The sequence below is a fragment of the Nicotiana sylvestris genome, chromosome 1 (assembly GCF_000393655.2).
Source record: "Nicotiana sylvestris chromosome 1, ASM39365v2, whole genome shotgun sequence".
Classification (NCBI taxonomy): Eukaryota; Viridiplantae; Streptophyta; class Magnoliopsida; order Solanales; family Solanaceae; genus Nicotiana; species Nicotiana sylvestris.
Window position 1 is genome coordinate 176,825,192 of NC_091057.1, and position 20,617 is coordinate 176,845,808.

General features: G+C 37.1%; 2 protein-coding genes across 3 annotated transcripts; one reads left to right on the forward strand and one right to left on the reverse strand.

The window, feature by feature from the left end:
• The first annotated feature begins 2,607 nt into the window (after positions 1-2,607).
• LOC104219259 (polyadenylate-binding protein 8-like) lies at positions 2,608-9,821 on the forward strand. The gene is made up of 9 exons (XM_009769908.2): positions 2,608-3,341; positions 4,789-4,907; positions 5,037-5,693; positions 5,799-5,876; positions 5,968-6,057; positions 6,581-6,718; positions 7,976-8,155; positions 8,228-8,431; positions 9,359-9,821. The coding sequence occupies exons 1-9, from the start codon at positions 3,101-3,103 to the stop codon at positions 9,599-9,601; spliced, it is 1,950 nt and encodes a 649-aa protein (XP_009768210.1). The 5' UTR covers positions 2,608-3,100; the 3' UTR covers positions 9,602-9,821.
• Positions 9,822-10,967: 1,146 nt separating this feature from the next.
• Positions 10,968-20,452, reverse strand: LOC104219257 (probable E3 ubiquitin ligase SUD1). 2 transcript variants are annotated; one of them, XM_009769906.2, is made up of 9 exons: positions 19,974-20,452; positions 16,633-17,322; positions 15,633-16,400; positions 15,333-15,544; positions 14,859-15,212; positions 13,597-13,754; positions 13,346-13,509; positions 13,115-13,261; positions 10,968-11,831 (listed from the first exon to the last, which is right to left on the reverse strand). In XM_009769906.2, exons 1-9 carry the CDS (start codon positions 20,319-20,321, stop codon positions 11,337-11,339), a joined length of 3,336 nt encoding a protein of 1,111 aa, XP_009768208.1. In that variant the 5' UTR covers positions 20,322-20,452; the 3' UTR covers positions 10,968-11,336. The 2 variants fall into 2 exon arrangements, with proteins under 2 accessions (XP_009768208.1, XP_009768207.1); XM_009769905.2 differs by having other exon boundaries at positions 13,597-13,757; positions 19,974-20,450.
• Positions 20,453-20,617: the final 165 nt, after the last annotated feature.

Below are 20,617 nucleotides of genomic sequence, written 5' to 3' on the forward strand. Positions count from 1 at the left end.
AGCAATCTAATTGTATAAATATATCTTAAACCACTAATGTATATAACATAAACTCAAATATTACTGATCTTTTGTATTTATTGTTAGTTAGTTTATATTTATTTTTTAGTATTTATTTATCAAAATAAAGTCAAATTTATGTATATGTAATATTTCGATTTTAAAAAATATGATGTGGCACATCTTGCAAAATAAGAACATTTTTTTTTTTTTTGGTACCCTTTTCGTCTTATTAATCTATCTAACATATTTTATCAAGTTTGAAGTGCGCAAATACATTATTATTCAATTAAAGAAGAAAATATTGAGAATAAAAAGAAAATGAAAGATAAAAAGACTGTCTTTTACTTTTCAATATCTTTTCTTTATTAATAACTATTTATTTTACACTTCTTACCGTTTTATTTTTGCTTATACGAGGTTTATGCAATCTCTTTAATCACGCTTGCTATATATATATTTTGCCTTTTCACTCCCTAAAAAGGAAAAGAAAATTAACTCCGAGAACAACTGAATAGAAGAACAGATAAGACTAATAACGATTGAAGTCAATTATTGTATATCGTTTCTACCACATAGATTTGAAATTGATCATCATTCTTTTTGTTTCTTCCATCATGAAATCAATGTTGCTTGCTTTTCTTGCACCTTGTATCTTGTTGGAAGGACTTTATTTATTTGTGTCCGAAAGCTTGCTGCAGTTTTGATCATTTTTTTTTATTTTGATTTTCAGGATATTAATAAAGAATTTGGTTGCGTGATTCTTTTTGGTGATCACAGTAAAAACCAAACTCTTTATGATGGCAGGGGCTTCTTCTTCTAAAACGAAAAGACGACCAGCAGATGATTTCTTTGATTTTGTCATATCACGGTTTATTAAAGATGTTTTTGATGAGAATCCATTTAAAAACCAGGTATTTTTATGTATCTATTTTATTAATCTTTTTTTTTTTGTGTGTGTTTTGCTTCGAAAGAGATAATCTTTCTTAAATAATTTGATAAGATGTGGTTGCTTTTCATAAACTTATAAAATGACGTTTCTTGAATATTGTCAAAACACTAAAGGCTGTTTGGTTGGTGCGTTAAGGGATAACAAAAATCATTGGATTAGATGCAGAATTATTTTATTTGGCATTTGGTTTATTTTTTGAGTTTGAGATTAGCAATCCGAAGATTAATTTATATCATAATTGTGATATTATTCTATCAGGTGAGATAATAATCTCAGAATAAAGCACTACAATGACAAAAAGACCCTTTTAAGGCTTTTCCCCGACGTTCTTTAAAAAAATCTAAGGTTAAAATTAAAATAAAAGTTTATCCCAATTCATCTAGTAATATCAAACACATTTTATTTTATACTCGACCTGTATATCTCATATTTAGTTTATGAAGCAAAAATCTCCCACTAAAAATATATCCACCGAATAATTCTATAACTATTTAACTCTCTTATATTATAACTCTGTTATTATATCTGTTATTATAATTCCAGAATAACATATTTCCCAACTGAACAACCCCTAAGGTTGCCCCCAATAGTGTATAATCGATATACATAAAAAAAAAAACTTTATCATGCTTAATGAAATTATATTTTATCATTAATTATTGACTCTATGCACTTTATTTACTACTATTCACAAACATAATAGATTAAGAACATATAATATGCTTTATCGCGCTCGAGGATTAGAAATAAAAGTTGACTATGATGTTTTGAGATTTATTGACTTCTTAACAAAAATAATATTTTATTTTCTGAAAGAGTTTTTCATGATTAATAGAGCAATTTGATGTAAATTCGAGTGGAATTCACGAGACGACGATGATCTCTCCATCCATCCATAGATATAAATACATACCAAAGACCCATTTGGTCATAAATTTTGGTTGTTTATTTTATAACAAAACATTGAAAATATTATGGAATATAATTAGTTTTTTTCCTCAGTTCTCGAAAATTGGTTTAAGATAATTTTTAAGTGAATTTTTTTCTTTCACTTACGAAACTTCAAATAAAATACATGTCTAAACAGAACTTCAACTTCCAAAAATTATTCTTCAACATTACTTCAATTTTTTTTCAACTTTCCACCAAATATATGTACAAATACTAGCTGAATTTATCTTCTTTCAATAGAAGGGTTCTGTATAAAGTATAAACTATGTTGGGATTCACAAGAGCATGATAAAATATATATTATAGTTATGTATTTGTTCTGAAAAATTATTTAAATATCTAAATTTAGCGACCTTTTATCTCCCTATATCTTATGTATCAAATGTATTTACGAAAATTTATTTTGTAAATTCATTGATACAAGTGCACATAATACAGAGGAATTGACTAGTTCTTAAATATAAAAAGGAATTTCAATGAATTAATATAGTGACCAAGGTATTATAGATTTAATTTTATTTGAAGCTTTCTAAAAAGAAAAAAACGAGACAGAAAGTTGAATGAGTCGCTCATCCAACCAATAAGAAGGCCTCTTATCGCAACTGCCAGCTAACAGTAGGGATTACATCAGACCACGTCAAGTGGGACCCTCTCCCTCCCTAATCGAACGGCGTATATTTTGCTCCGTAAATCATCTTAGGGCTTTGGCTTTGCTTACACACACAAAATCCCAAAACCCAAATTTTTACTTCTATTAAGGCAAAAAAAACCTTCCCAATTTATTCTTCTTCTGCAATTTTGCAGTTTAAAGCTGCCCCTATATCTTTTTCTCCTCCCTCTTTCTTCCTATTCCGGCCTTGCCGGCGGCGATCCCTTCGTTTTCCGTCGGATCTCCGACTTATCCACCTTCCCTCTCCTCTCTTTATCATCTATCCAGAAAAAAAAAAGAAAAAAAGCTAAAAAGAAAATCTATTGGAAAAAAATCAAAATTTTCTAGGGTTTCAGTATCTTCTATCTCAAAATTCTCAATCTCATCGAGTTTGATTGATATCGGCCTTTTATTTATATGAGATTTTGTATCTGCGAATAAAAAGAGGAGAGGGAAGTTAGAAAAAAAAACAAAAAAATCGGAAAAAAGTTTGAAAAAGAAAATTATCTTTATTATTTTCGTTTTTCGTTTTTTTGTGTTGAATTGAGATGGCACAGGTTCAGGTGCAGCAGCAGCAGCCACAGGGTGGTGTGAATAATGCTGGTGGTGTGAACAACCAGTTTGTTACGTCACTGTACGTGGGTGACCTTGATGTCAATGTGACCGATTCGCAGCTTTATGATCTGTTCAATCAGCTGGGGCAAGTTGTTTCGGTTCGGGTTTGCAGGGACTTGACTAGCCAACGGTCGCTCGGTTATGGTTACGTCAATTATGGGAACCCTCAAGATGGTTCGTATGTTTGACTTAGCTTTGTTGTGTGTTCCATAGCTTTGTTTAGCCACATGAACGATTAAGATTCATATAGCTGACTCCAATTAGCTTGGCATTGATGCATAATTGTTATTTTTGCTGGTTTTTGGGGTTCCTTGTATTTGAAATTGTTTGAACTAGAAATCGCTATTACGAATTGTTTGATGGCATGCATAACTTCAGGAAATGTTGTGAGTTGTGAGTGGAAAGTGTAAAGCAATGTGTTTTCGTGAATTTCTTTAAAGTTTTTTGTTGAGGTGTCTATTGCTCATGCGATTTTTATTGTTAAGTGTTTTGTGGTCCAGATGATCTAAGTTCCGAATTGCTTTGCAATCTGTTATATTGTGAGGGAGAAAGATGGTCTTTATTTGGGTGGGTGGGTGGGGTGGGGGTGGGAGGTAGGTGAGGGGGTGTGTTGGTCCCTTTTTTTTCGTGTTTAAAAGTAACTTTCTAGATGTATCAACTTCCAGCCACTTTGATAAGAAAATGTCATATGCTAGCCTGGACACCACCGTCATAAAAAAGAAGAAAATGTATTCTTTTATGTGCGCATTGCTTTTTAGAAAACTATTTGGAAAAATAAGCTGCTGATTATCCTATTGTACTGCAACTGGAATTGTTCTGCCCATGGTGGCTCCTGCTTTGGCTTAGCAGCTTATAATATGTCAGGCGACAAAGCAACTTAGTCAGACAAAAGCAAAAGTTACAACAGGCTGGATATTTGGTATTTTCAACTATAAGATGAGGTTGTCTCCATTTGAACTATAAGTCACGGCTTCGAGCCATGGGAGCAACCACTAATGCTTGCATTAGGGTAGGCTGTCTATATCACACCCCGTGAGATCCTGCCCTTCCTCGGACCCTGGTTGAACGCAGAATGCTTGGTGCACCGGGCTGCCCTATCTATAAGATGAAATTGCAAATCTTGGATATTCAATTTCCTGTAGACTTTGAGCTCTTTTCTTATTCGAGCGCAATGAGATTAATTTTCAGTTTGACTGGACACCTACTTTTGCATGCATTGATGCGTGCCTGAGTCCCCGACTGCATGGTTCTGAATTGCATCTGTTGATATCCGTGGTGTGGGGGCTAGTTTGTGCGCTTATTATGCTATCATGTCAACCATAATTTTCCAAGTGGAATGTAGTGCAACTTTAACTACTAAATCGTTTTCTTATAGTATTTTGCCTGTACATATACTAGTCATCAATTTTTTCATGTCCAAAGCGCTACACAATGTTAATCAGCATCACAAATAGCGACAAAAAGAAGACGACCATTACCAATAACAATAAAGAACGACAACATGCTCTTAGCAAGTTATCCGTCTCTTTTTCTTTTATTTTTTTACTTTGTTTCTTCGACTATTTTATTATATTTTTTCTTTGGGGCCTCATCAACAGTTCAATTATCTTATTTGTAACAGCTGCAAGGGCGTTGGAAGTGCTGAACTTTACTCCTCTCCATGGAAAGCCAATCAGGATAATGTACTCAAATCGAGACCCAACTATACGAAGAAGTGGCAATGGGAACATATTTATTAAGGTCACTTTGTTGAATTTATAGAGAGTTTTTTCTTGTTTCATGGATTGGTCAACTTATTTATATAGCTTCAAAAGCTTGCTTGCATATTCTCAAGTCTCAACCTACTTTTTTTTGCCTTATGTTTTGCAGAATTTGGACAAGGCAATTGACCACAAAGCATTACATGATACATTTTCTGCATTTGGAAACATTCTCTCTTGTAAGGTAGCTGTGGATTCATCTGGTCAGTCCAAGGGCTATGGGTTTGTGCAGTATGACAGCGATGAAGCTGCCCAAAAAGCTATTGAGAAACTGAATGGTATGCTGCTGAATGATAAGCAAGTATATGTAGGACCCTTCGTTCGTAAGCAAGAAAGAGATATGGCTGTGGATAAGACAAGATTTACCAATGTCTTTGTGAAGAATTTATCTGAATCAACGTTAGAGGAAGAGCTCAGGAAAATCTTTGGTGAATTTGGTACTATTACTAGCGTTGCAGTTATGAAGGATGAAGATGGAAAATCCAGGTGCTTTGGATTTGTCAACTTTGAGAATGCTGAAGATGCTGCTAGAGCTGTTGAAGCTCTGAATGGTTACAAATTGGATAACAAAGATTGGTTTGTAGGAAGAGCTCAGAAGAAATCAGAGAGGGAAATGGAATTAAAACATCGGTTTGAGCAAAGTGCCAAGGAGGCGGTTGACAAATCACAAGGTTTAAATCTATACATAAAAAATTTAGATGACAGCATTAGTGATGACAAGCTTAAGGAATTGTTCTCTCCGTATGGCACAATCACTTCATGCAAGGTAAGCTGCATTCTTTGTCTTTCAAAAATTTATATAAGCCTCCAATTCTGATATATGCAATGTGATTGGAAGTGTGGTTGTTTTTTGATGTTTGCTGCTATACAGGTTATGAGAGATCCTAGTGGGGTAAGCAAAGGATCAGGATTTGTTGCATTCTCAACCCCTGAAGAGGCTTCAAGAGCGGTGTGTTCCTTAACCATTCTAATACAGTTAGTAAAAGTCAACTGAACATGGACAGGATAGAGTTTGAACTTTTAACTGTTCTCCTTCACAGCTCTCGGAGATGAATGGAAAGATGGTTGTTAGCAAACCTCTGTATGTTGCCCTTGCGCAACGCAAGGAAGAGAGAAGAGCAAGGTTACAGGTATTTTTATTTATCTTTTTTTTTGGGCTTAAACAATTGAAAAATTGTGCTTTTTGTCTCTATTTAATGCGATCTCCTTTTTGAATTTCTTTGTTATCCAATTTTGACTTATTGGCTTTGGCACTTCTGATTTAATTAGTAACCAAATCTTTTACCATCTTAAAGATTTGTACTCCTATTTGTTTATAATTCATTGAGTTTCTTTTGAGTCTTTCGAAACTGACCTAACAATACCAAATAAAAAAGAGAAAGCCTTTAGTTGGTTGTTACAACTGCTGATTTTTCTAGAAAAAATGTGTGATGAAGGTTGGATGAAAGAGCAGTTGGCGGAGGAGAGGGTTGGGGAGTTGAATTGAGATAGCTGGGTGCCAGGACATTGAGGGATCTTTTGGATATATGCTCCGCTCCACACTTGCTAGATATATTGATTAGGAGGCATTTACTAACTTATCTCCTAGTTACTAAATCCTTTACATGATGATACTAATACATAGTTTTATGTTTCATTTGTTTTAAATTGCAGGCTCAGTTTTCTCAGATGCGTCCAATTGCAATGGCATCTTCAGTTGCTCCTCGAATGCCGATGTACCCTCCTGGCGGTCATGGTCTTGGTCAACAAATATTCTATGGCCAGCCACAACCAGCTATGCTTCCCCCACAAGTAATAAATCGTCGTGTATATTCCGTTTTAATGCTCTCTTGACTTAGTACTGTTTGAAACTTAGGGATTCTCATTTTCTGTTATTAGGGGTTGTTTGGTAGGAGGTATTAGAAAAAACAATGCAAGCTTTAACATTGTGCATTTTTTCAACCTATGTATAACTAATATTTGTATTACTAAACAATGCAAGCATTAACATTGTTCATTTTTTCAACCTATGTATAACTAATAACTAATATTTGTATTAATTATACATCCTACTTGGTATTATCCTATGTATAACTAATACACAACAAACCATGGTATTAGCAATGCAAAGGTTTTTAATACTTGCATAAGCATGGTTAAAGACATAATTTCCCCTCAAATCCCTTAAAGTATACAAAGTTAAAGAATGTGGAGGGTATTTTTGTAAACAACTACTTTTTTAAGAAATTATGCAATGCTTTAATATACCCAACCAAACAGTGGATAAGCAATAATCTCAGCATTACTAGTACCAGCATTGCTAATACACCCTATCCAACACTATTTTTATACTTCCTACCGAACAACCGCTTAGTTTCTTACTTTGACAAGTGGTTTTCAATATTTTGCCAACTGACTAGTAGTCTCAAAAGGTATATGTCCTGGATTGTCTTTTTTGTGGAGTTGGTATCTTGTGCGATGGATGTGGTTGGAAATTTTTCCGAAACACAGGCAAAACATATTTTTTGATATGTGGGTTATGCCGATACTTGATCCTTTACTCTGCTGATGTTGTCTGTGCCTCCAATGAAATAGTCATAGTTGTTAGATACAGAGATCAGTGACCTTGCAATCTATTCTTCCCGACATTGTTTGGATATTGTCTGGGATCTTCTTCCCCGGATGTTTATTTAGCCTTTCAAGTCAGATGGCTTTACAGTTGTAATGTGAGTAGGAGGCTTATTAGGCAGAGAATTATTGATGAGTTGCTGATGCCTGGTCCTGTAGTAATTATAACAATATTTTGGAAGGTAATCTGACAAGAGTAGAGGAGGGAGGGAAATATAAAGAGTGAAAGAACATTTCAAAAGAAGATATAGAGTAAAAGAAACTCCTACAGTTCTAGTGTGTCACTTAATTTTTCTGCAGTCAAATTGCATTTATATATTGCCTTCTTTGAATTATAGTGGATCCATATTGGCTGACTGGAACTCTTTATCGAACTAATTTTGGATTGAGGCATCGCTGATAGAATTTAATGGTGCCCATCTACTTTTCTTTACTTGTCAGGCTGGTTTTGGATATCAGCAGCAACTTGTACCTGGAATGAGGCCTGGTGGGGGACCCATGCCTAATTTCTTTATGCCCATGGTTCAGCAAGGGCAGCAAGGTCAACGTCCCGGAGGCCGACGCGGAGGTGCTGTTCCACTGCAGCAGGGACAGCAGCCAGTTCCATTGATGCAGCAACAGGTTTGTGGCAAGTTTTGCTGTCTCTCTGTGCGATGTGTTTATAGAAGTGCTCAAAGTTTGCTTTCATGGCAGATGTTTCCTAGGGGGCGTGGATATCGGTATCCTCCAGGACGTGGCCTCCCCGATGTAGCTTTTCCTGGTGTAGGTGGTGGCATGTTCTCTATCCCATATGATATGGGTGGCATGCCTGTGCGTGATGCAGGAATTGTTCAACCTATTCCAGTAGGGGCTTTGGCTACTGCTCTGGCTAATGCTTCTCCAACAGAGCAAAGGACGGTATGGTTCTTTCTTTATAGAAGCTAAAACCGATCCCCAAGAACATGAAAGTAATTGTCACTTCAGCTTTCCTCTTCTGGTTTCTGTTTCATCACCTGAAATATTAGCTTGATCTTCCCTCAAAAAGATGAAATCTGAAAAGAAGTTCTTGATCAGAATAAATTTTGAAAGGGGTAGGAAAACAGAGGTTCTATAGTTGGAATACTGAAGACCTTAAAGTTCACCTTTCAGCCCCTAGCTTTTGTGATATCTGAATTAATCTTTCCTATTAAACTGAAATAGTGTAAAGAGCTTGATAAATGTAAGTTAGCATGTCCATACAGTTTTAGTTCTACTTGAAGGTAGGTTTGGTTCCTATAAACTATGGGTCAGAAGGTATTATGCTGGTCTTTAATTTTTTCTTAAACGTTCTCCCTTTATCCTCCTTTGTTCACCTGAAGAGTATGAATTAGGAATTGGCAAAGTTCAACAATATCAGTAAACTGTCAAATGCATACTTAATACCAGATCATTCCAAATTTGATGAGAAATATTTAATTATTTTCAAAGCTCCAGCCTTTATTTTGACATATATTTACCCAAAAGCACGGCTAATTAATTCTACCATTCTCTCGAACTTTGATTTAAAGCTGACCCAATAGACAAAATGTGGTGGAGGGAGTATTATCTGATTGCTTATTGAGGACATGTATTTACAGCACTTCATGTTTGGATGACTGAATTGTCATTGAATTTTTTGAGATGTCCTGCTCTCGTACCTTTTTTTTGTTTAAAAAAATAAAGTCCTATAAAGCAAAAGGTGCCGCCAATTGTATGCAACTTTTCTTGGCACGACTAAGTACCAACATAACAACAGAGGTTGCAATGCTGACTGTGTGGATTATGCTTTAGTTTCCCCTTTGAACAATTTATATGGTTTGTCTGCAGATGCTAGGTGAAAACTTGTACCCCTTGGTCGAACAGCTGGAGCCAGAAACGGCTGCCAAGGTGACTGGCATGCTCTTGGAGATGGACCAGACTGAGGTATTGCACTTGCTTGAGTCGCCTGAAGCCCTGAAAGCCAAGGTTGCAGAGGCTATGGAAGTTCTGAGGAATGTTTCTCAGCAGCAGTCGAGCAATCCGACTGATCAGTTGGCTTCGTTGTCACTGAATGATGGTCTGGTTTCTTAAGTTCAAAAATATCTAATGCTCTTCACCGTCAAGTACTATTCATTTCTAGGGTGATTTCACTTTTGGATTTTCTTCACCTAGACAATCTCTTAGACTTCATTGCTTGACTAGCATGTTGTTGGGGTTGCATTTCGTTTCAGTTTGGAGTTTCTCAGACAACTGGTTTACCAGAACCTTTGCGCTGGTACTTTTATTTATGGCTTTTGACAACTTTGGATTATTTCTTTGGTTTGCTTTTTTGGTACATATGCTTGTGCGAGGTTTTCTCGCTTCTAAGCAGGCATCTTCATCAGATGCTTAGAGGGAGTTTTCTTTTTATTTTATTTATTACATGGGGATGCTAAGCTATTGATGACATTTGATCCTCCACCTACAATGTGGAGGGAAAGGTGCTGGTCAACTGAGCTGGCCTCTACCCCAATGCTTAGTGGGGGGGAGTGTTGGTAAACTTGAGAGCATGTTTTCCATCACCTGAATTTTCTGGTGGCTTTTCAGTTTAATTGCAGATGCAAGCTGAAAATTTAACCCTAACATTCTTTTGTATGTTATATTGAGGTATGGAAAAATAAAAAGAGGAAGATATCATAGCCCTTCCAAATCAAATTTGTGTAACGTTGCAATTCCTAGTTTGTTCCTATATTTGCTTGCGTTGCCTGCACAGCCAATACAGAAGACGATAGGAATAGTAATGAAGCTGAAGAAACGAAGAAGTCTAATAAACCGTATGAAGAAACATAGATATTATTATTTCTTTAGACAAAATGTGACGCCGACTTTTCGTTTGTTATGAATTGATAAATGGAGAGAAAAGGAAGGACGACATTCTGGTAAGACAGTTCTTATTGACACCTTTAAATAGTTACTGATAAAGATCTTTGAATTTATATTATCATTTCACCATATTTCTATTACCATTCTTCATAAGTTCTGATTAAATCTCGAGCGGTGTACATGCTAAACCTACTCCCTATGAAAGATTGAGGGGATGTAAAAGAAAAAGGGCGCTGTTGTTTCAAAACGAGTTTTTCCCATTTCAATCCCACAAAAAATAGCCTTGTCATCTCATCTCAAGCCGCCCAAATAAAAAAAATCCTATTTTACGTTTCAGAAATACTCCAGTCTCCAGCACCTCCTTGCCTTCCCTTCCCTACCATAAAACAACAGGAAAATAATGTCATTACCATCTCCCTTATATTCACCCTTCTCAAATATGGCAGGATTCTGTTGTTTGCAAATACCTGCTCATATGATAATGCTTCTTTGCTTCACTGTCAAATTCTCAGAGTTCCATCGTATTGTTCTAGAGAATCGCTTCCTGTTGAATGACAACTGCCTTCTCTAAGTAAGAACGATTAACTCTGGACAGTACCGGAAGACAGATCACCTATTCACCTGTTTCCTCTTACATTTACATTTTACAAATGATAAATTAGAAAGGACTAATATTCTTTGCCTTTCCTTCTTTTGCGTACAATGGAAAAGAGAAACAAAAGGACTAAACAAACTAGAACTTTTTGAAAAATTGATCACTAATTATATCAATTCCGAGTAAGAGTACACATATTCACAAGTAGTAAATATTACCATAGAGAAACTGCTCAAAACTATTCCAAGTTGGTTTCTCTATTGTCGAAAGGCAGAATTATAATCCATCCGCAATTTTGCTCAGCCTCCTCTGACCCCACTTCCACAACTTTATTCAGCAGCTGAAGGATCAAGATTGGTGATACACACTTTAAGCATCTTGCGTAACGCCATGCCTGTGTCTTAGTCCTACATCAGCAACCTCTTGGACATCCCCATTCACTATAGGGATCTCTCCCTCTCTGGACAACTCTACTTCATTTTGCCTCCGCTCTACCTCTTCCCCAAAATTATGAAGTCTACGGCCAATCAAATAACGGTCATCACGTATAGAATTGTGGAGATTGGTGAACCATACGTGGAAACGCTTAGCACAGAAACATAACAGACTGAAGCCAAGGCAGCCAAGCCAAGCAAATCGGTAAACGGCAGAGTTGACAAGCAAGGGGTAACCAAATATTGGGAATACACCCTTGGCTAAAACATATGGAACACACAATGCCGTAAGCAGCTTCATGATAATAGGAAGGACAATCTCCCGAAGCACCCAAAAGCCTTGCAACCTAGAGAAACCGTTTTCCCTCACCCTCTCAAATTTCAGGCGCCAGCTCTCATCCACCAGTGGCATCATATGATCTAGCATAACCTGCTTTGCGGAAATCAAGTCAAACAATTAGTAAGGTATATAAAATGCTAATGTGAAGGTAACTATCATGTGCAGTTACACAAAGAAGGGGATACTAGTCGCCAAACGACTTATCCTCATTAGTGAACCGTCTTTGCATGGAATGTTAAAAATGGCTACTAGAAATACTAAATATTCTGGTTATTGCTTCAATTCAACCAGGGATATGATTTTTTTCAAATGGCTGCAGCGTCAAGATCTAGATTTTCCTGAACAAGCTCAACCAGTTCACAGTTTAAAGTTCAGTATGGAATAACAGGTTCAAGAGGACTATTTGTTGTATTTACGAATTGCTTTTTTTTCTTTATTGAATTGATCCCACCAGAGCAAAATTCAGTTGATCGATACATGTACATAAGCCTAGCTGGTCAATATCAGAATCTGACAAATCGAACCAAACCAGTTTACTAATGGATGCCCTAATATGGTACAAAAGTTTGCTTTAGCAAAATGATCCAATCAAAGGAATAATTGGAACAATGGAATCGAACTGCACTTACACTTGGCACCTATCGTACTGATAAACGGCTTGTCTCGCGTGACCTCTTAAATTCTTAAAATAGGACTCAACAGTATGAATATGTAAAATACAGGAGTTGATTAAACAAAGTGAAAACTGAAATCCTGCTCTCTACAGTGAAAATTTTGCTCCCAAATGAGCAATATGCTGAAATTATAGGGGGGGAAGAGGAACAAATCAAACCATAAACTAATGGGTAAAGTTTGCTTTAGCTAATGATCCAATCAGAAGAATAACTGGAACAAGGGTATTGAGCTGCACTTCCACTTGATACCTATCGTGATGACAAACGTCTCATCTCGCCATGAACTTCTCTTGAATTTTCAAAAAAGGACTCAATCATATGGATTTGTAAAATACAGGATTGGATTAAACAAAGTGAAAACTCAAAAATCCTGCTCTATAGTGAAAATATTGCTCCCAAATGAACAATATGCAGAAATTATAGGGGGAACAAGAGCAAATCAAACCATAAACTAATAGATCCCCCACCCCCAACCCCCCCACCCCTCCCCCAAAAAAAAAAAACTTCTGAAGTGGTTACAAGATACCACAAAAAAGGTAAAGGACATGCTCCAGGACAAATGCGTGTAACACCAAAGATTCAGATTCAGTTAGGAATTAAGAACAAAGATTCAAGCCCTGCCTATCAACTAGTGTAGATAAACATGTAAAACCAAAAGCTCATAATGCAACTAGAGTAGATAAACTATATGACACTTACCAGCCTGGTCCAGATCTTTAGAAAGATTAGTCCTAAAGCCCAATCCTGATAAAGAAGGAAGACTGGGCTTTCGTCAATGGGAACTCGCATTGGCACAATGACCAGAAGTTCAAAAAGCAGCCCAATTAACACAGGGATGATAAGAATCTGGAAAAGAACCAGCAAAACAATTAACATTATGAAAAAAGAATTCAGGATGCAAGTATTGAACCAAAATGAAAGGTGTCATACCCATATTGACAACAGTGCAGAACTCTTCAGAACAATGACGCACCATTTCCAAATTTGGTTCATCAAAACTGTAACCCTCCTAGTCCTAATTTGATCAATTGAGTACCTCACTCCAGCAATCGCTGTCCAGATGGCATAACTTCCAATTACAAATGCATACAAATCTGAAAAGTCAAAACAACAAAAGGGTCAGCATTTTCATTGTCCAGGTGAAGAGCAGAAACCAACTTGGACTTGATTGAAAGCAATACCATTGCACTTGATTCCATGTGTTATTGGAAGCAGCGGGAGGGAATTGAAGAGCGCACGTCCAAGTGAAATCGGTACAATTATGAGGGCAGAATTAAAGAGGAGGAGAGTCATCCAAGCCACTACCAACAACAGCACGATACGGAGCACAAAGGCGTACCTGCTAAAGAATGTTCCAAACATCATAAGACTCTTGCTAAAAGTTTTTTTGAGGAATTTAGACAGAGTATCACTATTTATGACTTAAATCACTTGATGCTACAGAAACTAGCAACACGAGCTATGATTGAACGTAATAAGCAGTGTAACACAATTTCGACCAACAAAACAAAACTAACAAGCAAAAGGAAGTTGATCACATATGGGAGTCCAGATGAAAAAATGAAGAACAAAAGGAAGGCCCTAAAGATCAAACATTTTTGTTTAGAAAAACCACCCTAGCCCTGACAAATATCATGACCCAAAAAGGAAAACTATTTACCTACTCCAGGGATAAAAAATGTGTGTGACCTTCCCAAATAGAATGAATATGACAATCATGTAGGAAAAAACCCAAACATAAGAAACAGTGAACAAACAGGAGACTTAATCACACCACCATGATTTATGCTTAAATAATGAGTCTAGATACCACAATAATCCCTTTGTGGAACTGATTGCACAGTCTACACAAAAGTGACTAGCTAGCTAAATACCAGTATACCACAGTCCACAACAAACACTAGTCTATATACAATTGCCAAATGTACTCTGAAGATTGCCGTTAATGAAGCTCACCTCGGAGTGTTTTTTATTTGATTTGCATCACATTTGGAAAGAGGCTAGTTAATACTCCGCTTCACTTCCAATCTATATGACATCTTTTCTGATTTGTGAAGCCAAAATGTTTGACACTGTTACCTGATAATACTATTTATTCTATACAACTTTCAGAGTTTTTAAGAATTCGAAGTTCAGTTCACTATGCACATATTAAACTTTAAAGTGATGTTTTACCAATCAACCTAACAACCATCCTTTCAACATTTTCTACTACAATACTAGGAATATTTGTCCAATCAGACATTAAATGAGACAGAAGAAAGAGGACACTCATAGAAAAATAAAAAAGAGCCTGATGTTCATTATCTCTTGAAGCAAGCCTGCACTAAATGGCTTTAAACATACTAGTGAAGTGACTCAATTTGCCAACATAAGAAATGTTTAATATGTTCATTGTCCAATAAAAACAGGATTAGTTATTGTGGAGCATAGTTTAACTTACTCGGTATCCGCTTGTTCGTCAGTGTCATAGTCTTCCACAAAGTTGGTATTAGCTGCTGCATGCCTAGCTCTGTTATCAGGAGCAAACCCTGCCAAGGCTCGATCTGGTACACCATGCACGGCTTGAAACCACTCCACCCTTCCTTGGTCGCCATTCCCATTCTCTTGTCCACCATTATCCTCAGGTCGGGGAAGTAAGAAATCAGTAAGACCAAGAGCCCAGCCCACTGCAGTAAACCAATAGCGGAGCAGAGACTTGATTGTTGTACGCAGCTTAAAATGCTCAATTGCAAAGGGAATACAGATTTGGAAGAGAAGCATGTCGGCAGGTATTTCAGTAAATGGATCAGATACACTGCGAAGAGAATAACAGTTTTGTAAGTTCACAAAAGGGATGAAAGCTCAAAGCTCGAATTCACATATCACATAAATATTGAAACCAAAATCAATTGGGATAGACAGGAAACAATCTTACGAGATATCTAGTGGGAAAATGGATGGAGCCATTTGCATGGCAAGTTTGACAGGCAGATACACGAGCATCACTATTAAGCTTCCATAGACTGCAACTGACAAAAGAACTCGACGAGCATGCTTATGTACAGGATCATCGATCAAATCCCGGAATGGGTTGTAATTGGGGTCTGCCGGATCTCGAAGAAAGTAAAGCACTCCATTACGCAGGACCTATAAAAAGAGTGAGGATAATTAATAAAAGGAAATAATTAGAGATAGAGATGGGCTGGAGACACAGTAAGTCTAATTGGAAATTTACCCCTCGAAGAAGGCTAACAAAGATACTTATTTGTAGCATGTAAACAATCCCTACAACCCAATGAACTAATGAGCTTGCCAATGGAGATACTGAAAAGAATTCCACTCTTTGTGTGATCGACTTCCCAAACATTCTAATGGTGCAAACATCCAGCCACCATCCGCACATCAAAGGGAAAACCCCAAGTTCAATGACAAGGAGGAAAGCAACCTTAATCATAGTCATCAGATGCCTCATAGCTGCTACAAATTGTCTAAAGAGAGAGGGAATGGTTTCTGCAATGGAAGCAATACCATAGAATCTCCCCAACGTCAAAGGCTCTCCCCTGGTGTATCGGATTAAAGCAACTATCCCGAGGTAAAAGAAGACCAGAGAAAATATAAACATGTAGCCAACGGCAAGAGTTGTAACATCAGAAAGCCGGGATGTTCCAACAGCTGACCCTTTCAAAAGATCAGCAGACACTGTTGTACTGAGGTTGTTTGCCGCCTCACTCAATCCAGTGGCATTTGCTGTTATCATTTCTGTGGCTTGACCAAGCAAACTGCTCTTTTCGTTAGCAGGAGTTAAGTTTGCAACAGCAGTCCACGCACTATCCAGAGTAATATTGGCCAAGGAAAGTGCTGTTTCAGCTAGTGGCATAACAGTGGACAATACTGGATTGCTCGCAGAGGACAAAAGCCAAGACAAATAATAGAGTATAATTCGTCCTAATGAAAAGGGAACAAAGATCACCACTCCAAGAAATATCATATTACTCGCAAGAACCTGCACAGAACAAGGAAAATCATCACATATCAGTTAATTACTCATGTTCTGCTTGCAGACATGAGAATGTGGTCTTTTGCAGAACGAGAGCTTAGAGAGTTAAATCATTATCATAGAGACAAATATTCACCAATCCGGTAAGAGTATACTTAATGACTGCAGTTTTTCAGTTATCACAGTAGAAAAGAAAGGCCAAGCATGTGAAAGGTGGCAAGTGAGAACAAGAACATACAGTAAATGCATTTTCAACGAGATGGAACACAGGACCCTGCATGCCAACAAGCTCATCAAAAGGGACATCCTCTGCCCCATCAGCATCATCCAAACCATCAAACATCTGTTCGACATGAGCTTCAAGCCTTGCTGCCTGCATCTCCCAACGGGCCGCAACATTTTCTGCATTTCTCCGGATTATCTGGCCAGCTCCAGCAATCCCCTGTGCACCATTAGCATCTTCCCCATTTCCATCAGCAAAATTTCCGTTAGCTGGAACAGCAGGTCTTCTTGGAGCACGGGCAGCATTTCTGTCCCCATCGTCTTCCCTGTCAGCTTCCTGTCCCCCAAGTTCGCGCAAATGCCTGAAGTAATCCCTTAATGAAGTTGCCCCAAGAAAGATGAAAACAATGCTAGCAGAGAGCAGAAACCCATGGAGACAGTCGGTAAGAATAATGGTTGTGGATAAGTGACCCAAAAAGAGTCTCTGAGCTTCTCCAAAACTTCTAACAAAAGCCAACCGCCATATCCAGAATGTAATAAAAGGTATTATGATGAGCCATACAGAAAGCACAAAGCTAAGACGCAGGAAGAATTGCAGGACATGGCAGGCTTTCATTGCCATCCCAACCACAAACTCTTGAAAAGGGAGCCTAGCCGGAGCATTCTCAGCATAAACTGGCGAAAACGAGAATGCATGTTTGCATACCTACGTTAAAATAAAGGAAATTAGTCAGATTCCACCAATAGAGGGATGACCCTAGGAGAGAAAACAAGCAATCTTTCAATAGCTATGTGATGCAGTATCCAACCACAATCTTGTGTAGAATCATTTATGGTCAATTTTAAGTCTAAGTGATTTTCAGATCATACGCACTTCGAGAAGTCAGAAAATTATATATTGCTCATATTCATTTAATAAGTATGACTATAAAATTCAAATCACAACTTTTAACGATGAGTACAAACAACAACACAACACTATGCGTCAGTCCAAAACTAGGTTGGCTATAAGAATCATCATTATCCATACCTTATCAAAAAAAAGAATCATCATTATCCATCTCACTCCATACAGACTCGAATCACCTCAATTTCCAATAATGTAGGGGTTATCTAATACTAGAAACTCTTTATATTTTCTATTTAACATACAAATTTCTAATAGACTGAAACAACTCCTACAACAACAACAACAACAACAACAACAACAACAACGACCCAGTATAATCCCACAAGACTGAAACAACTCCTACCAACACTAAATCTAATGTCTAATGTAAACATACCATCAACACTAAGCCTTACACCCGATTAGTTGATATCGCCAATATGGATCTTTACGCTTCTATTATGTTGTATTTTCTTGCTAAATCTTACATACATCCCAAGAGATTGTAGGTTTTCTAATACTACTTCATTCCTGTGATTTTGGTCTATCTTGTCCCCTTTTAAATCCGTAAATCATCCTTGATTCACACCCTACGAACCGAAGGATATGGAAGTCTATATAGGACACGACTGTATGTTTGTTACTTACACATTCTGTCAGAGATGTGACCATGTGACCATTCCTGATCTTGTTTAATCTTGTATGCTTGTACATCATGTTAACTTCCGCATTTTTACAACACTTGGACCTTAAAATTCCATTATTCACTCCCATATAACATTATTGGTCTTATAACCATTTTACAGTAAGTAAACTCCAATCATATGACATTCCCATAACACTCCTACATTTCAATCATCTACGGTAATTCTATTGCTAAAATCTCATCTAGCATACTAGAGCAAATTAAATATCTAAATTGCCAACATATAGGCACCACAATTCCATCTAATCTGACCTCAATTTCATCTTTCTTATGTTGGCTAAACTTGCAGTTTACATATTCTATCACTTCCACCCTTATTCTCTAGAGTACTTCTCAGCGTTTCAAGTTTTTCATTGACACCCTCGCTAGTTTCATCAATAGACACAATGTCATTTGCAAATAGTATTCACCATGGGATCACATCTTGCAAACTATCTTTGGCTCATCCATAACTAGGATAAATAAGTATAGGCTCAATGCAGATCCTTGACATAAGCTCACGTTAATAAAAATCTAATATGTATCTTCTAACAATGTTTTTTTTGATAAGGGTATCTTCTAACAATGTTCTCTCACTTATGATAGCTCATCTTGCATATCATTTATGGTATTTTATAGTTGATATGACTTCATCTTCCTCAACAACCATCAAAAGATTTTTTTGACACTCAATCATACAATTTCATCACTCTTGTAGTGTGTCCCTAAATCAACCAACGCTATCACCTTTTAGAAACTTTCACATGACTCAAAAGTTCAATTTTATGAGCTAAGTTCAAACTCCTAAATCAAGGTCAATTCTACGAGATAGGTTCAAACTCCTAAATCAAGGCTCTATCACTCTTTAGAAAGTTTCATCACGACTTAGTTCAATTCTACGAGATAAGTACAAACTGATTGCAAGATTTTTTTTTTGAGGTGAAACTAATTGCAAGAATTTTAGTACTCGATTTTGAGACTATATTTGATAATAACATGTTTGACAGCCTGGCGCTCATATTAATAGCCTGGCATACAAACAATATTACAAACATTACTTACTGTATCTCAATAAAAGAACAATATTGCACCCTTAATATTATCCGTGACCAACCATTATATAAACTGGTCATATTCACGTACAAATGTAATTCTCGTTATGGTACTCCCCACCACTACCCCAGTTTCACCTTAGCATTATACCAGATGAGTGATGACTTCTAAAAGTATAATACATGAGTATTAGAATGTCCTAGTAGAATGATCCTACAACCCGATAAAGGGCAAGAAGATGTGGCTTTGTTTTGCGATAAAGGGGACAAGAAAAGCAAGTAAATTATAAGAAGTGCGTCAATAATGTGAAAATCCTATTGATACCTTGAAAAAGAAGAGAGATAAATCTACAAGTACGCAAAGAAGATTCCGAACACACCAACAAAATTAAATATTGAAAAGGAAATTGTGCGGATTAAGTGAAAGATCTAATAGTAGCTATAAGCAAGCCATTTTTTAAAAGGGTAGCTACCAAACCATGAATTACTAGTTATTACCCTATCAAAATTGAGCTTGCAAAGCTGCACTAAGAAGACCTTCCAAAACTGCTAAGAAATTTTTACTTTCAAATAAGCAAAACAATCCCTATACCGCACTAAATATTTAACTAAAAGCTTAAACCTTTTTAAGGAAATACCTAACAATCTTCAAATTGAATAACAAGAGAGCTTAATTTAACCTAAAAGAACAATTTTTTGCAAAAAAAAAAAAAAAAAAAAAAAAAACGAACCTCGCATTGGCGAGCGTTACTGTGATTAAGCCATTGAAGTAAGCAATCCTGGTGAACAAACTTTATGCTACCACTGCAAGCACAAGGATACCGCAGGGGATTATCGGCCTCGCCAGGGTTTCGACAGATCCGACAAACGTCCTCTTCTTCGTCGTCGTCATCATACCTGCTCGTAGCCACAGAATTCGAATCCTTACCAATCACCTGCGCCGGAGACAACGCAACTGAACCCGAGGAAGAAGACGGGGATGAAGACGAATTGATCGCATCAACGGAGGAGGAGCGCTCCGCCGGAGAAATTCCCTCGGCGCCGTTACTAGACGCCGGCACCGCCGTTGCGAACTCCATGAGCGAGTAATCTCCTTCGGTTTCCTAGGGTTTCTTTGAGATCGTGACGAATTAAAGGAACTGTGTTTGGTTTAAAAGAGGATGAAGGATCGTGGACGAAGGGAGAACGTCGGTTGTGTCTGATTACGGTTTTGTCCCTCGATATTTATATTTACGCGTCTGCTTATTTTTCTTTTGATTTTTGGTTGATGATAACGAGGATTTCGCATTTTACTAATATATAGAAGAGCGAGAGAAGCAGAAGGTCGTCATGTCTGCTTTCCGCTAAAGGGTATTCTGGTCATTTCATATTGCTA

Excerpts from the sequence above, each read along its gene's own strand:
- LOC104219259 (XM_009769908.2), top strand. The coding sequence starts at position 3,101 with ATGGCACAGGTTCAGGTGCAGCAGCAGCAGCCACAGGGTGGTGTGAAT. Across the intron at positions 4,908-5,036 it reads ATGGGAACATATTTATTAAG|AATTTGGACAAGGCAATTGA; the intron begins GTCACTTTGTTG and ends TATGTTTTGCAG. Across the intron at positions 6,719-7,975 it reads CAGCTATGCTTCCCCCACAA|GCTGGTTTTGGATATCAGCA; the intron begins GTAATAAATCGT and ends TTTACTTGTCAG.
- LOC104219257 (XM_009769905.2), bottom strand. The coding sequence starts at position 20,321 with ATGGAGTTCGCAACGGCGGTGCCGGCGTCTAGTAACGGCGCCGAGGGA. Across the intron at positions 13,510-13,596 it reads ACATGGAATCAAGTGCAATG|ATTTGTATGCATTTGTAATT; the intron begins GTATTGCTTTCA and ends TTGACTTTTCAG. Across the intron at positions 11,832-13,114 it reads TAAAGATCTGGACCAGGCTG|GTTATGCTAGATCATATGAT; the intron begins GTAAGTGTCATA and ends TCCGCAAAGCAG.